This window comes from Neocloeon triangulifer, unplaced genomic scaffold, assembly GCF_031216515.1.
Source record: "Neocloeon triangulifer isolate White Clay Creek 2 clone unplaced genomic scaffold, ASM3121651v1 ptg000017l, whole genome shotgun sequence".
NCBI classification, from domain to species: domain Eukaryota; kingdom Metazoa; phylum Arthropoda; class Insecta; order Ephemeroptera; family Baetidae; genus Neocloeon; species Neocloeon triangulifer.
Window position 1 is genome coordinate 5,444,180 of NW_026775559.1, and position 15,509 is coordinate 5,459,688.

At 38.4% G+C, this 15,509-nt stretch overlaps 2 protein-coding genes across 2 annotated transcripts in view; one reads left to right on the top strand and one right to left on the bottom strand.

Moving 5' to 3' along the window:
- The first annotated feature begins 138 nt into the window (after positions 1–138).
- Positions 139–1,473, top strand: LOC132203803 (zinc finger protein 830). Its single transcript, XM_059631882.1, has 5 exons — positions 139–342; positions 450–640; positions 688–873; positions 935–1,202; positions 1,261–1,473. Exons 1-5 carry the CDS (start codon positions 221–223, stop codon positions 1,406–1,408), a joined length of 915 nt encoding a protein of 304 aa, XP_059487865.1. The 5' UTR covers positions 139–220; the 3' UTR covers positions 1,409–1,473.
- A 267-nt stretch (positions 1,474–1,740) lies between these two features.
- Positions 1,741–15,509, bottom strand: part of LOC132203343 (uncharacterized) — a 50,960-nt gene continuing 37,191 nt past the window's right edge. The window contains exons 4-6 of the mRNA XM_059631057.1: positions 10,712–10,826; positions 8,935–9,125; positions 1,741–5,091 (exon numbers count right to left, since the gene is read on the bottom strand). Coding sequence (XP_059487040.1) covers positions 4,925–5,091; positions 8,935–9,125; positions 10,712–10,826 — 473 coding nt within the window. The 3' untranslated portion in view covers positions 1,741–4,924. The remainder of the gene's footprint in view (positions 5,092–8,934; positions 9,126–10,711; positions 10,827–15,509) is intronic.

Consider the following 15,509-nt stretch of genomic DNA (forward strand, 5'->3'; position numbering starts at 1 on the left):
CTCAACTGAAGATTGAAAATAGTTATCAATTAAGGAGTTTCAGCCTAAAGAAATTTGAAGTAAAACTTTGGAAAGTAGTTTAATTTTAGTTCATATCCTTAGCCAGAAGATGGCACTGTACGTTTCTCCCAATAATTTTGTTTACAGCTTAAACAGCTGCACCGGCGAGAGCCAGCATTGACGTTCTTTTTGGTTTTGTTAAAAATTACAGCCGTCAAAAATGGCAAGTTCGGCTAAAATGGGCAAGAAACCAATTTCTCAGATTGAGCTCCGGCGGATCATGAACGAGCAGAAGAAGAAACTGACGCAGACAGTCAAGAAAATCGAGTCGCCCCTAGCTCGATATCCTTTTCATTTTTTACGCTTGTGTAAAATGATAATATTTTGCTTTGTGGATAAATTAATTATCGTAATTTAATGCTTTCAAAATTTCCTTAACTCCTGAACACGTACACAGCCAAAGGTCAGCTGTGCTGCGTTTTGTGTGACGCGCCTGTGAAGAGTGAAGGCCTCTGGACGACCCATTTGGCCAGCAAAGAGCACCTTGCCAATATCACAGCGGCCAAAAGAAAAAAGTCCGAGGCGGAAAAGAGGCCAGCGTCTTCAACCTTCGCCGCTCCCCCAGAAAAGAAGCCCAAGGGTATGATTTTATATCATCATTATCAATTGCTAAAAAAATTGTTTCAGGCATCCTTGTTTCCGAAGCTGCCAAAAGCACATCTGCGTCGAGTTCTCATTCAGCCATACCCGCTGACTTCTTTGACTCTGAACCAAAGAGGCCAATCAAAGTTGAAAGTCAGGAAAAGAGGAAATTTGAACCTCCGAAGCAAATTAAATACGAGAAGCCGAGATCTGCACAGAAAGAAAAGCAAGGTTCCTTTCTCCCCTTAAAATAATTTATGAGATTATTGATTTGGAGTTTTCATTTTATTAGAAACATCTTCATCATCCAAAGAACAAAATCCAGCAGAGCTACCTAATGACGCCTCACTCCCGGAAGGATTCTTTGATGATCCGAAACTTGACGCCAAGGTGCGAAATGTCGAATACAAAGATCCTGTAGAGGAGGAGTGGGGAAAGTTCATGAAAGCAATGAAAGATGAGACCGAGCAGTCGCATCAAATCATCCAGGAAGATCAAGAGGAGTCGACGGCTGAGCGGCAACTGGAGGAAATTGATGAGCAGATGAGAAATTGGTCCAGGTAATATTATATAAACCATAATTTGCTCTGTTAATAATCTGATGAAACTATTTTTTAGGGTACTAGACCTGGAAAAGAAAAAGGAAGAGGTTGAAATAAAAACGGCTGCCGCAGAGAATATTAAGAAAGAGCTGGAAAGTGACTCTGACAGCGAGGTGGAAGAGGACTTTGACGAATTTTTAGATTGGAGAGCAAAACATTCTTGAAGGTTTACTAGCATTGAAATTTAAATGTTATATTTTCTAATAAATACTGCATTTTCATATAATATCATAAATATACTCTCTTGATCTATTCCTGCAGCCCTCACTATTTATGCCTGTGCTAGATTTTTTCAACTTATATTTAGAGCTGAGACTATTGGGAGACTTAATTAATTCTTAATTACAATTCAAATCCGACTACAGGATTATTCATATTTAGCGTCTCTTTTCAGCCAGCTGTGCCTTTGACAAAGACTAATTTTTTTATTGATCGATTGATTTTTCATTGCGTCTTAATTTCTAGAGGACTTTGAAATAAAAACAAGTCTAAGATTTTCACGCTGGACAAATTTTTATTTCCAAAGAGTGTGAAGATAATATTTAAGTAGCATCGTCATATTTCAAGGGTGTTTGGTAAATGACGCGTGGAATTATTTGGACAGTACAAGAAATATGTCGTAATATATTAACTGTAATACAGTATCCACTATTTTCCTCTGTTAAATATGTCGATAGAGCAGTACACCATAAATGTAATTAGCATTAGAAATACACGCACGTGGTTAGTACTTGCAGTAGAAAATCTACTCGCTACCACCATACAATTACAAAGAATGAATCGAATCAAACTCTCTCGTCTTCTTGACCGGACTACAGCAGCGCGCTCCGAGGGCATCCCTAGGGACCCCCGTTTCGAAAAAGTAGGCAATTTTGCATCTCTTCCCCTTGATACAAAAATTCAAACCTTTTCGGCACTTATTCCTTGATACATTTTTATTCTCCTCCGCGTCTAATCGCTAAACAAACTCGGTGAAGAGGGCCTACAATCGTTACAATATATCCTTGGATAATATTTTGTATAGTAATAATAGTACTTTGAGCTTACACATTAAAATGGAAATGTCGTGTGTTGTGAGTGGTACGTTGATTCAAATCGTGTTTTAAAGCCATCATAATTTTTTTCCGTACAATATATGATATATTTTTGTATAGTAAGAAGAGATCGTTCTTTCCTGTCTTTTTGTGTGTCGTATTTTGCTTTGTGAGAGGAGAATTAGGCTATACTTTTTTATTCTGGATCGAAAGAGAGAAGCAGGAGAAAAGAGCTTGTCCATAATCTTAACGATAATCATAATTTAATACAATTGGTCGTGTGTGTTCACCTACGGTACAGCAGTGCTTCTGCTCTGCGTTTGCTACTTTGCTGGCTGAACGAACTAAGCAAATTTTTCGTCTGGAAAATTTGTGCTTGATTTTTTTTTTAAATAATTTTGTGGATCAACCGGCCCAGAAAATACGCAACCAGGGACGCGCTTGAAAGTGGCGAGAATAAACACGGCCGCGATCTTCCCCAAGACCGCCGCCAGATTATTCGACCAGCCGCCTTAAAATTACGAGATTCCGCCTAAGGTTATACAAGAAATAGGTCATATCATCGAAAGTGGATTGTGTGTGTGTGTGAGTTTCGCGTGTGAGACAACAAGGGTGCTTTCAATGAGTGTATGTTCATGTGAGTCGTTTATTTAGTTTATTAATTACTTGTTATTCGCTTAATAATTAGATTTACCTTCAACACCTAGGTGCACGTGTGTGTGTGTTGTGTGTGAAGTCAGTGATCAATACTTTAATCGTTATTACATCGTTAATTAGAGAAAAGGTAATTGGTGGGCAATCTGCTGCAAAGCGCGTTTAATTCTTAGTAATGCGTCGGCCACGTCCATTGTTGCGAATTTTGGCTGGTTGGCACCGGGTTCCAATTTTGAGATTTGAGTGCATGTGCCTTTAATTAAACATTCATCTTTTTCTTAAGCTACATGTACTTTATATATTATGCTTGAAAGTTTCTGCGTTTTAGCGATTTTAGTTAATATATAATTATCCAGAGAGTTGTGCTCAACTATCACATTAACGAATTACTTTATAAAAAGAGATTATCGAGTTAAACTTGCTTTTCTAATTTTTTTGCTCCATCGATCTAGGATAGTGTTTTCAATTATGTGTATGGTTTTGGTTGTCCTCCTTAGCAAATTATTTTCAAAACGCTCCATCGAGTGTGGAAGTAAGTGTTTTTTTTCTCATTGAAATATACTTAAAACTTTTATAGATTTTATCTAAAATATCACTTACATCATAGCAGCAGGATATTATTTATATATGTAAATTTTAAGTCGCGTAATACAGTTTATGAAGGCTACTTTTATGCGCGATATCTTTTCTTCAGCGGCCGAAACGAGTCTCGGCCCATAAGCGGAGCTAACATAGTAATGAGAAAGAGAGATGTCCATGTGTAATAGTTCGATTTTTAAGGATGATGGCACACACAAACTGATGATTTTAAATCAACAATTCAGCGGTGAATGGGAAATCAAAAGTAGTGATATATCGTCACGTGTGTATTGCGTTTTAAAAATTTGATTATCATTTCATCATCGAAGAGGCACGGAATCATCAAAATCATGTTTTTTTCTTGCACACACACCATGCTCTTACAGTGATTTTTGTTAAAGTACACATTCTTCTCGTTTTGGTCATCTCTTTATTCTTTTGTTAAGTCTCGCGTTTCTTTTTTTGTTTTAATTAATCTTACTTTAGGTTGCATTTTTCATTTTTATCAAGTATATTAATAATATAATATAACTGGACGTTGTGCTGAAGAAGAAAGGACGCAAAAAATGTATGCAGAGTATTTTTTTCTTTTACATTATGTGCAAACTGAAATGCTTGAAAATCGGGCACTCGGAGAAAAAAACACGTGATTTGTATGTTTATTTTCGCGCTGATAGCAGTTTTTTATATTCCATCATCGAGAGGAGCTGAAGATTGCAAAGAGGCTAGGAGAGCAGTAATCAACATTATCATAGCAATAGAGAGTTTAGCAGGCGTTGAAAAAGTTTTCTTTTCATCGTTGAATGTTTGCAGTTTTTGTTCTATTGCAATCTGTAATCTCTACGTTTGAAGCTAAAATATTCGGACCACACAAATAATTTTACGCCACAAATTTTATTTCAGGAGGAGGTACATCTTATTTAATTGGGATCAAAGGGTAGAAAGTAAAGAGTTGATTGTATTTATTCTATTGTATCGTTACACATCATTTGCCTTAAATCTTTCATAAATATTATACTCGGTTATTACTGATTACTGGTTAATTAACTGCTGGCTGTCAATATATGGAATTAATTAAAATCTCCGGCCAATAATTATGTCATGTTACGCTAGGCTCCTCATTTTGCTAAAAATCGTTCTGCTCTTCTTCGATCGCTTGACTGTGATTAATTAATAATTTAATTCTGGGAATGCACAAGTAGAGAATAATCGTAATTATGTATGTAATTAATTTTACCGTAATTGATACTCATTTCTACTGCAGAGTGGAGTGAGTCTCGCCCATAGTATTTTTTTTTTTTAATTTTAATTAAGTAGTATTTTTTCTAGTTGTTAATCTCCGTAGCTGACTCAGAAAGGTATTATTTAAGTACTTTTTGAACTTGGCTTTCCAAAAGGTTGCGGAGTGACGCCCTAGACCTCATGCTTCTCAGGCTGGTTCAGCTGGGCCGGTGGTGTCATTTCAACGGTCACGGTGCCCACTGGGTGGTGGTTGTTGTCGCCGTGCTCCTCGACGATCTTCTTCTCCTTGGGCGACTTCGGCGTGGACCCGTTGCTTCCACCACTGCCCCGGCGAGAGCCTGAGGGAAGAAAACCCCCAACAACCCAAATGATCAGAAATGGTTCAACTGAATCAAGATATCTTTCAGCTCAAAATGCCACGTTTTTCATCGGTCTAAATGACTCGATGTTGTCATTTGGAAAAAAAATGCTATTCTTCCATTTAACATTAAAACTTTCCACATCATTCTTACCTTTATATTGAAACTCTATACTCCTTATCGCAAAAATTCAAGGTCAGAATAACAAGGAAAAACAATATTAATTATTGTGAAATTTTCTACTTTTGCATTGCACTAGATAGTTAAGAAAAATAGATTGAGTAAATGTCTAGTTTGAATTTTTAAAATTATGGAAACAGCAGATTTTTATGGCATTTTGATCTTACTTGGCATATTTTTTTGTGATTTGGAAATCTTGCACAAAGGAGCAACAAGTTTATACACAAATATGACGCCCAACAACTAATTTCATTTGATAAAAACTTCTGCTTAAAATCTCCATTACTAAAAAAACTGATATACATGAAAATTGTGTATTCACAACACGAATTCTTAAATAATCTTTTGTTTTACAGAAGAGAAATAATTTTATAGAAAAAATGCATGCCAAACGTTTAAATGTAGGCATTATAAAATATAATCTTGCAAAAATCAAAACACTATAAAGCAATTTTCTCAACATCTATAAGCGCAGAAAATATGTAGCCTAAAATGTTAATAAGCCAGTATTTATTAATTAAACTGAAAAAAATTGGCCCAAGGACAAGAAGTACGCGGCTGCGGGAAATTCGTAAGTTGAGAACCGGGTAGAAACTATTTTCATTACTAGGTTGTCCCAAAACTTGGCTCTTTCAACCCTCTGGCCATTTTTGCTGAGAAAATGTTGCATTTTTTTTTATCTTCACCACCGACCGGTCCAACTGCCGAGTTTATGAGCGTCGTAAAGCAAAGTCTATTGACCCATTGCAATCCAAGCCACCTCAAATCAGCGGCTTACTAGTTAGTGGCGATAACGCCAAAATTTATATAGTAATGTATAAGCACGTTTTACGAGCAGCCCGGCCACAAATTAATTGACTAAAACGGAATTCGCGGGAAATTAATTTTGCCATCAAGTAGAGAGCCTGCAAATAAAACTCAAACGCTGGTTTTTTTATTATAATTAAGGTGCGTCATTCTAAATCTCAGCGTTAGGCATGAATATTTCAGAAGTATAATTATCTACATATGTCTGCAAGAAATGCGGCATCAAAAGAAAAAGGTCAAAATGTTTGGATTTATAACTAAGAATTTCTGAAAATATTAAATGCTTATAAACGGGAGAGAATTTCCAGAGTGATTTCGAAAGATTTTTTTTAATACCAAAGAATTTGAGACTGATTAATTTATTGTTTAAATTTTTAAATTCAGTTCTAAGCCCCAAAGCGGTTGGGCGCCAATAATTGATGGTGGTGCCACGCTTCGACGAAACAAGGTGCTGTTCAGCACGTCAGAAATTATGCAGATCTGCGCGCGAGAGCGGTGCAGGAGTGAAATCGCAATTCGATTTTGCTACTCGCAAGTACATACATAGCGTTACACAGTGGCTTGAGACCGAGGCTCTTTTCAGTCACTCGGCGGCAGGCAACTGAGTTCCTGTCGATACACTTTGAATTACTCACTCGTCATTAAAACTCGGCGTGTGCAGCATATTAACAGGTGAATCGATCAGCCTGCCGGCGGATTTAACGTTTGCGTAGGCGGAAGGACGGAGCGTGTTTTGAGAAGTAAGAAAAGTGGTGAAAAAATACTGCGAGGCGGCCAGGCCAAGAGTGTACCAAAAAAGCTAAGGACATGCGTGTGCACTGTTGAAGGAGAGGAAGAATTTTCTTATACATTCTACCCGAGTAGACAGATTTGGCAGGAAGTGGAAGATCGATCAAATGATTTATTTGTTTGTTTCAAATATAGATGTAGCCTTATATAGCTCAGAAAAACAAATTATGCATGACTAAAAAAATCTTTTCCCCCCGAAGTAAGTTAAAACTTCCATGGTTGTACCTCACAAAAGAGTAAGTAGATAATGGAATTAATGGAAGATGCATAGTTTTGATTTATTTATTAGTTAAATCATTAGAATTGAGATATATTTGCACTTTATTAATTATTCCATCAAGGGGATATAATTAATTAAAAAAAAAAAAAAAAAAAAAAAAAATGTAAAATATTCAAAACAAGTCTAATTTGTTTTTTAATAAATCATTAATACACTTCAATTGAATGTAAATCAATAATAATTGCTTTAAATAATAAAAAAAAAAATATGTATTTTCCATTCAAATTTTGTTTTAAACTAACTTTTAATATACTTTTGTATTTTTTTTAGTTAAATATATTTTAATTTATCTTAAAATTTAACCTTGCCTACGCCTATTATATGCCTCTAAATTTAAACTCTTCCATGATAACTCCAAATCTGAAAACGATGCTAGACATAAATTGATAATCATGCTGAATAGAAAAATTGGCCTCTCCTGGCTAACAATTAAAGACATGCAAGGTGCACAAAATACTCACTAGCCTACATTCCACTACACACAGTTGAAGGTCGAAAAACACAGAGCTCTAATTATGAGAAAGGCGCGTATCTGATGCAGAGAGCGACACGCATTTTAGAGAAAAATAGAGAAAAGCGGCGACAGAGGGGGATTGGTGGAGAAAGAGGAATTAGTGTTGTGTTTGACCAACAACGATTTTAGATCCAAGAACGCAATGACTCGTTTTCCGAGAATCTGCTTCTTGGGCGAAAATTACTAAAAATCATTTTAGAATACAGCAGTAAAGAAAGGAGTTTTCAGGGTGCAGTTCGGGTTCGAAAGATTTTCTGATAGAGTGCACTATACTCTCGAAAGGAAGCAATATAGAGTTTACTTGCGTGCCCGGGATTGGGGGTAAAAAAAAGAGTTTGGCTTTTATACTAAAGGAAGAGATAGAACGTATTGGCCTAGAGCACATGGGCTGAAAGGGAATTTCCCGCTCACCTGCAATGCAATTTTCTCACCTGGGTGAATTTTATGGTATATCATAAAGCGGCGCGGAATGCAATTACCCAAGGCCCACTGCTGTTATTAGGATTGATGTGAGCTAGATTTTATCAAGAAATATGGGCGTAGCCTCGGCGAATTTATCTGCCTAGTCTTCCTCAATTGAAATCATAGGTTTTTGCTTAATTTGAAAAGTTCCAAAAGTTTCTAATCAATGTCAATAGCCAGGATACAAAAAAAATGTTGTTATCCTGCTAAGGGGGTTGCATAAAAACGCTTGGTACTTTGCTGGGCTAAAATGTAAACTTCGGCGCAAAGATTCCGAGGGAGGTATAACTTTGGGAACCCTGAAGAAACGTTTTTGGTGAAATATTTTCTCTTAGCCGGTTTAATAACAATATTTTATAGGAGCACGCTTTCAACGACTAATTAAGAAACCACAATTTCTAAGTTGTACGTGGACAGAGATAAGAAGGGAACATAATTACGGCGCACTACATTAAATTGTTCAGCACTCCCCAAAATAATTTAAGATCATGTATGTAAAATCTACTTATATAGGCTGATAGCTTAATAAATTATCCCCGAAAATGAGCAAAAGCAGCGAAGTGAAGGAAATAGACCAACACAAAATGGGCAATACTTGTTATTTCTGATTTGCTTTGGATTTTTTTTGTTAGGATCAGTTCCTCACCCGCCAATGGAACGCCCCTAAGCTTAGGAGGTCATTGCGTAGATGTAATGGTTGTGGTGGTGGTAGTGTTAGGAGGGTGGTTAGCGGCGTTGCCTGAAGCGTGCACACGTGCGGAAGCCGATGACGTCATGACAATTGAGTTACCCGTCGGTGAATTGGCCGGCCGCAGCGAGGTCATGCTGGCGTGCCTGCTGGGGGCGCCGCGCACGCTGCCGCGGCTCGCCCGTCGCTCCAGGTTGCCGCCGTGCAGCAGCTTGCTGTCCAGCAGGGACACGTTCATCAGCCGCGGGTTCGGCGTGTTGAAGATAGTCCGGTTCTCGCCGCGCCAGCGAGCCCTGAAAGGAAGGAGCCACGAGCATGTCAAACACCGAGTGAGGAAAACGCACAAATTGTGTTTGGGCGTGAATTCAAATCACCTTTGATATCGGCAGGGTATAAATATATCTAATTTTACATATTTTGAAATATAAAAGGATTAATTTAATGTTCATTTAATTATATTATTCTGGATAAAGTAATGGTATAATTTGTGAATTATATTTAGTCGCTTATATCATCAAGCATCACGCCTAAAAGACTTTGGTGCTTGTTTCCATTCATGTGCCGGTGTCTTTTTATTATAATCAAAGGTTTTGCCAAAAATTTAGTAAGTGATTGATTTAAGAAAAACTGCTTGGAAGCTGTTAGTATTGTAAAGAACGATTTAATAAATATTGAATAAATTTGAAAAGACAATTTCCTTCATTTAAAAAGTTTTAAAAAATGTGGATTTTATTAGTTTTTCGATAAGTGCTCAGAAATTTTTGAACATTTTTAAATATTCAGAATATTTACCAATAACTAGAATTATTTCAATAATGATAATTTTTTAATAAATTGTTTTTAATTGCTTCATAACAGCTCCCAAATTATGACAGTTTAGCACACCCTGCAAAGGCTTGCATTCAATTTGCATGCGCTGTGGATGGAACCCACGACCTATAAATCTAACGCTTGAAATTCGCCAGCCTCAATAATGGAATTTTGAAAACATCCGTGTAAATGGCTAACACTGCAGTCGCTGGCTGTTAAAAAAGCCGCAAAATCAACCTTAAACTACCTTTAGGCACCGACGAGAGAATAACTAGCTGACGTTCTGCAATTTCATTAAACGAAAAACGAATTTGCGATATCGTTTTGAAAAATTGCTTTTTATGGTCTTTGAGCGGAAATGGCCCTCAGGTGGATAAAACCAAATGAAAAAGAGCCGCGACCGTGAGCAAAATATATAGACCATTTTTATTACGAGTGCAATTCATCAGTGGCGACCGCCTTTTGCACGATGGAATTCTGCAAAACAATACGCGACTCGATTGAAACGTTGAATTACGCCTGGTGGCATTTTTTATTTTTTTGCGGAGCATTGCACTTGAAAATACAGCGATCATTTATCTCCAGAAAAATTGATTATTGTATTCTTTTATTGTAGCGCAGATTTACGATTGCCAAGAAAAAAAAGCGGAAATAAATTCCGCATGGAAAATTTTCACAAACGAGAGGGCATTTTTTCATCCGTTGGGGCGTAAACGTTGTTTCATTAGCTTCTATAAAAGGGGGAAAAATGGAGTTGTTAACGGACCGTCAGCCGACTCTTCCAGTCTTTCATCGCTCGTTCTCGTCAGCCTTTAGGTCGGTCGAGCGCGTTATGCAACCGGTCGAGCACTTGCAGCACAACGGTTGCATATACTTTCAAATAGACAGAGAGCGTGACGGGCAACAAGTTACTTTTATCTCTCACTTTGATTTGCGCAATTAGCACTACTTTTAATTGGCAACTTCATTAACAAATTATTTGATTTACAGCAAGATCAAATTTGATTTGAAAATAAAGAATGACTAACAAGGGGTGTGTTGTTGTAAAAATAGTACATTTGATACTTACTTGCTGAACAGCCGCAAGACGACGCACATTATGACAAACATGAGACCGAGGCCGACCAGAACTCCGATCATGGCTGGATCAACGTGCGGCTCGTCCCGGGGCGCCTCGGGCTTGGCTGCAAACAAAAAGGGAGCGGCCGTGACAAAAATTTTGCGTCTCAATTCCAGTCAGGTGCTTCTTGTTTATTTATTTATCTCAGAGTGAACGAGGAGAAAAGGCACTGAATATCGGCAGACGCGCGCTCTTGCGGAAATTGCGCATCTGAATTCGCGATCTCACAACTTTTTGCACACTAGAGTGACTTGCTTTTTCAGCCAGTTTAATGAGATCCGCACATATTATGCAGAGCAGCAGCAACGAGCTTAACAAGATATAAAATAGAGTTCAGCTTGGTAATTGGTTTTTGCTTTTTGTTGTGTTAGGTCTGAATGTTAACTCTGAAATAACAGCAACGACCGCTGAACAAGGACAAGTTTGTGAAGCGTATTATTTTTATTGGGGCTATACAAAATTCAGAAGGGTGAAGAATGTTCCCAGTTAAATTCGAAGAAAGACTGGCATTAAATTTCTTTACAAGCATCTTTATTATGCAAAACTGTAAGCACTAAAATGTAAAAAAAAAACTAAATTTAAAAAAATTTAAAACACCAAGATCTAAACAATAGAGGCAATGGAGTATAGAAGGATGGCTTTTTAAATAAAGCTCATTATATCAATCAAGTTTCTTTTTAATTTAATATTTATGTTGATATACAGCACATTTCTAGAAAACAAATTTATTAATTATGATATATTAAATAAAATTTACGCAATATTTCATTTACAAAAGAAATTTATCACCCACATAAAATCCAACTTTGACGTCTCGGACACGGTTCCCCGCGCCATTCTCGTCGCCGGATTAGAACAAATTTTGTGCGCACGTCCTCCTTTTATTTTCAGCTCATGAAACGACGCCCGATGCTACGGCTGTATAATAAAAAGAAGCGAGTGTGTTTTTTTCGCGCCAACCTTCATCTCTCCCATTGTTAAGGACCAGGACGTGGATATTTCGCGCGCAGAGGAGGCCGCTTCGCACGCGAGCGAGAGAGAAAGAGAGAACGGACGCAGACAGCCGAGTTGATGCATTTTGACGTAATTCCCTTTTATACTCTGTTTACCCAACCATAATCCAACGATTGCGAACAAAAACGATGCAGGCTTACGCGCGAAAATTCACTTGATATAAAATCAATCGGCTTATTTAGCGAGTCGGTCTTTCTCCTTTTCACTCTGCCTGGGCAGCGAAAGACGCTCTCGAACGTGTGTTTGTGAATATTTAATGAGCAAGGTCACGCTGCGGGCAGAGTGCGTTTTTTATTGCCGCATTCGAAAGCGAGCAGGGCAAAGGCCTCCCAGAGCAGGTTGCCATTTGCAGCTCTTGCCCCCCACAGCAGTTTAAATTCAGCACGCGCATGTGGCGAGAGCATTCTCCGCACTACTTGTTTTGCTACGTGGACTTTCTGAAAGTACGCCGGAAAATGATTTATTCAATGATTCCGCAACACTGACAGTGACTGACAGAAATATCTCGTTGTATTTTGAAGCGTGATTGTAATAAATATGCTTTTTATTTTACTTATGTAATTTATTTTCCCAACAAGAAAATAATAAAACCTTGAACAGGCAAGGAGAAAAAGTGTGACCTTTACGAATTTCTCGAAAAAATAACCGACACTTACTTTTCCAAGTACTCCACAATGATAAGGATGTGAAAACGATGGAAAAGTAGCGTGTCACTTTTTTAAGAAGTGAGTTTTCCGTGCCGGCACCTGACAATTACTAGAGCAACTCAATTACTAGTTTAACGAGAGGCTGGTGTGTGAGAATCGATGACCTTCTACGTGACATTTATATTTGCGCCTCTCGAATGCACTCCAAGAAGAGGTGCTGCGGATGTTGTCGCCGCGAGACAGCTCTCGGCATGGGAAGCAGGTGGTTTTAAATATTCTGGCTAAAAGCAGCACGTCGTTAGTGAGGAATTGAACGTTGTATTGAATGGAAAATGGAGCTCGAACGAGAAGTCTCGCGAGCTTTGCCGGCGCGCCAAAAATCGATGACGCGTCATTATCATAAAGACGTCGGGCCGCTGGAGAGAATTCTTTCCAATCCTCTCCGGCTCAGTCGCACGCGTGAGAGAATTTTTTCCTCTGTGTGTGAGATTTGAATTTTTACAGTTCTCCAGGTGCAGATATATCCATCTGCGGGAGAAAAGTGCGTCAGAAAGGAAAACCTCCTGATTTACATGTTCGTAATTTGCATAAATTATTCAGAAAAAATAAATAAGAGAGGCTGGAAATGCACGTATATATAATATAGAGGTGGTTTCAAGGCGCGTGCCTCTCGTTCCACTTGCCTGCTTCCCGCCCAGGCAGAATCGAAACCCCACATCAAAGTTTCGTGAATGGAATGCTGAAACGCGAGCCTCCCTGCAGAGCGCCAATTTTCCGCCGGATTCATCTCTTCAGCCAGGGCCGCCTATGCACCACGTTTTTTTTCTTTTCAAAAGGAATTCATTGAAGCGAATTTCACTCGCTGATTTTTGCAGCGGCGAAACTGCGCTAATTGCGTCCTCGTAGTTTCGCTTTCCACCCAGCGATTTGCTATTCTCTTTGCACGCGGCGAGCAGTCATTATGCAAATTTTTCATTTACTCCCCGTCAGATTTGCAAGCCTTTTATGTTCCACGAATTTGCATGCGGATGAGAAGATGTGCGCAGAGATTTCTCTCTCTCTCTCTCTCTCCCTCAAAGGATAATCTGTTTGCTTTTTCAGTAGAGGCTTGGATTTAGGACTTTGCAATTTGTTTGTATAATTGGAAGAGTTAATTTCATGTATCACAGCGACAAGGATAAAAATAAAAAGAGGAAAAGGGAGGTAAAAATCTAACAGCAAGGGAATAAAAACGAGGTTGTTGCAAAAAAAAAGTGAAACCAAGCACTTTATATCATTGCAACTCTTGCAGTAAAAAGTGATTTTGTCCTTTGACTTTTTACGCTCTGGTTTCTAGCAGCACAAAAAATCAAAGCATCTCAGCAGGTAAGACCGCTGGTGGTCACTCTGTGCGCACCTCGTGATTGAGTAGGTTGGAAAGAGGTGGGTTCTCCAGGCTACTCATTAGCGGCCATTATTCTTGTCGATACCCTCGGCAGCCAGATTGCGCAATTTATCTCCCAGCCGTCCTTCGCAATGCAATTATCTCAAAATGGATGGTCAATAGTGGATTGTTTTACTCATCGATTTACCGCTTCCAAGCGCATGACTATATAATTATCTAATTAAAATTCAAATTTCCTTTATGACAACCCTTTGGCTTATTATATTGAACTAACAACGATAATTAACATAAATAACTAACATGCCATTTCAATCATCATTCGATTTGCAGACGACCACAATTTTGCTCTTGACACTTGGTTCCTTGACAAGAGAACGGCCTTTTCGGCTGCTGTCTTTTTCTTCACTCTGGTGAGAAGGAGGGCTTTCCAATCTTGCTTTCTTGCGTGCCTCAGACTCGGATCTGTCACGCTGTCTCTGACGGTGCTCAAGAACTTCCAGTCTCCACAGAATGTCTCTCAGCAACTCTTCACAATCTCCCTAATGCAAAAAATTTGATAAAAATTTAAACTGGTAAAAACTGTTTTTTCTTCTCCCAATAATTAAAAACTTTAAAAAAAAATTATACAGATTCTGTCATAATTACTAATTTTTAGATAAATATATTTTTATCAACCTTATTTCTTATATCCAATTTCCGCTGCTGCGTTTCAGCAACGTTGTCAGCCAAGTAAGCCAGGTCGTCCAGCTTCATCTTCCTCTTGTGCGGATCGACGATCCTCCACAAACCCTCTGGCAGTTTCTCCATCCATAGGCCGCGCAGGAATGAGTCAGACTGCGAGACTTCAAAATTGGAAGCATCTCGACGCAGCCGGCGCAGCAGCTGGGACGGCGTCTGATTCGAAGCGTCCATTTTGGAGACAAACTCAATGAACTCCTTTTCCTTGGAGGCGCTGAACGTCTGCAGGACGAGCTGCTTCAGCGTCTCGTACTTGTTGTTGGCAGGAGGGGCGCGGATGACGTGCATGAAGCTGCAGATACGCGAGCCGAGCAGGGAAATGAGATGCGAAAACCTGGTGTCGTCGTCGGTGATTTCGTTGATGGCGAATTCGTTTTCGACCAGCAAGAACCACGCCGAAGGGTCGTTAGTCATGAAGTCTGGCACTCGGCAGTGCATGGTGAAGTTGCGCGAGTTGAACTGCGATTTGCTTGCATGTGCAGTTTTGCTCGCTTCGCCTTGATGTGCTGAAGGAGTATCCGACATTTTCGAATTGTGATGAGAATTCTTGAAATTCTTCAACCGATCAACTCAAAATTAGCAAGAGGGATGGGAATTTCAAATTTTGATTGTTGGAAATCTGGATCCAATAGTTGTTATTTTTATTTGAAAATTTCTGGTGGCAACAATCGATTTTGACGTATTTCATGGTCAATTGTTGGATAACAACGGTGCATGTTTGGTCTCAGTAGATTCATTTGAATCAATTTTGATAAGAGTAGAAATAATCTGAAAAATAAAAAATATTATAAAATTAATTTGTTTTTTCTTTGCTTAATATTTAAAAATAACACATTTTGGTAGCAGTGATTGAAAATGATTTATATGTTTTGTTTTGAACTGCACAATCAACTAAAATATTTTTATGGTGAAAAATAAATTACTTTAAGTAGTAATAATTATTAAATTCTCTGTGCTTTTAATT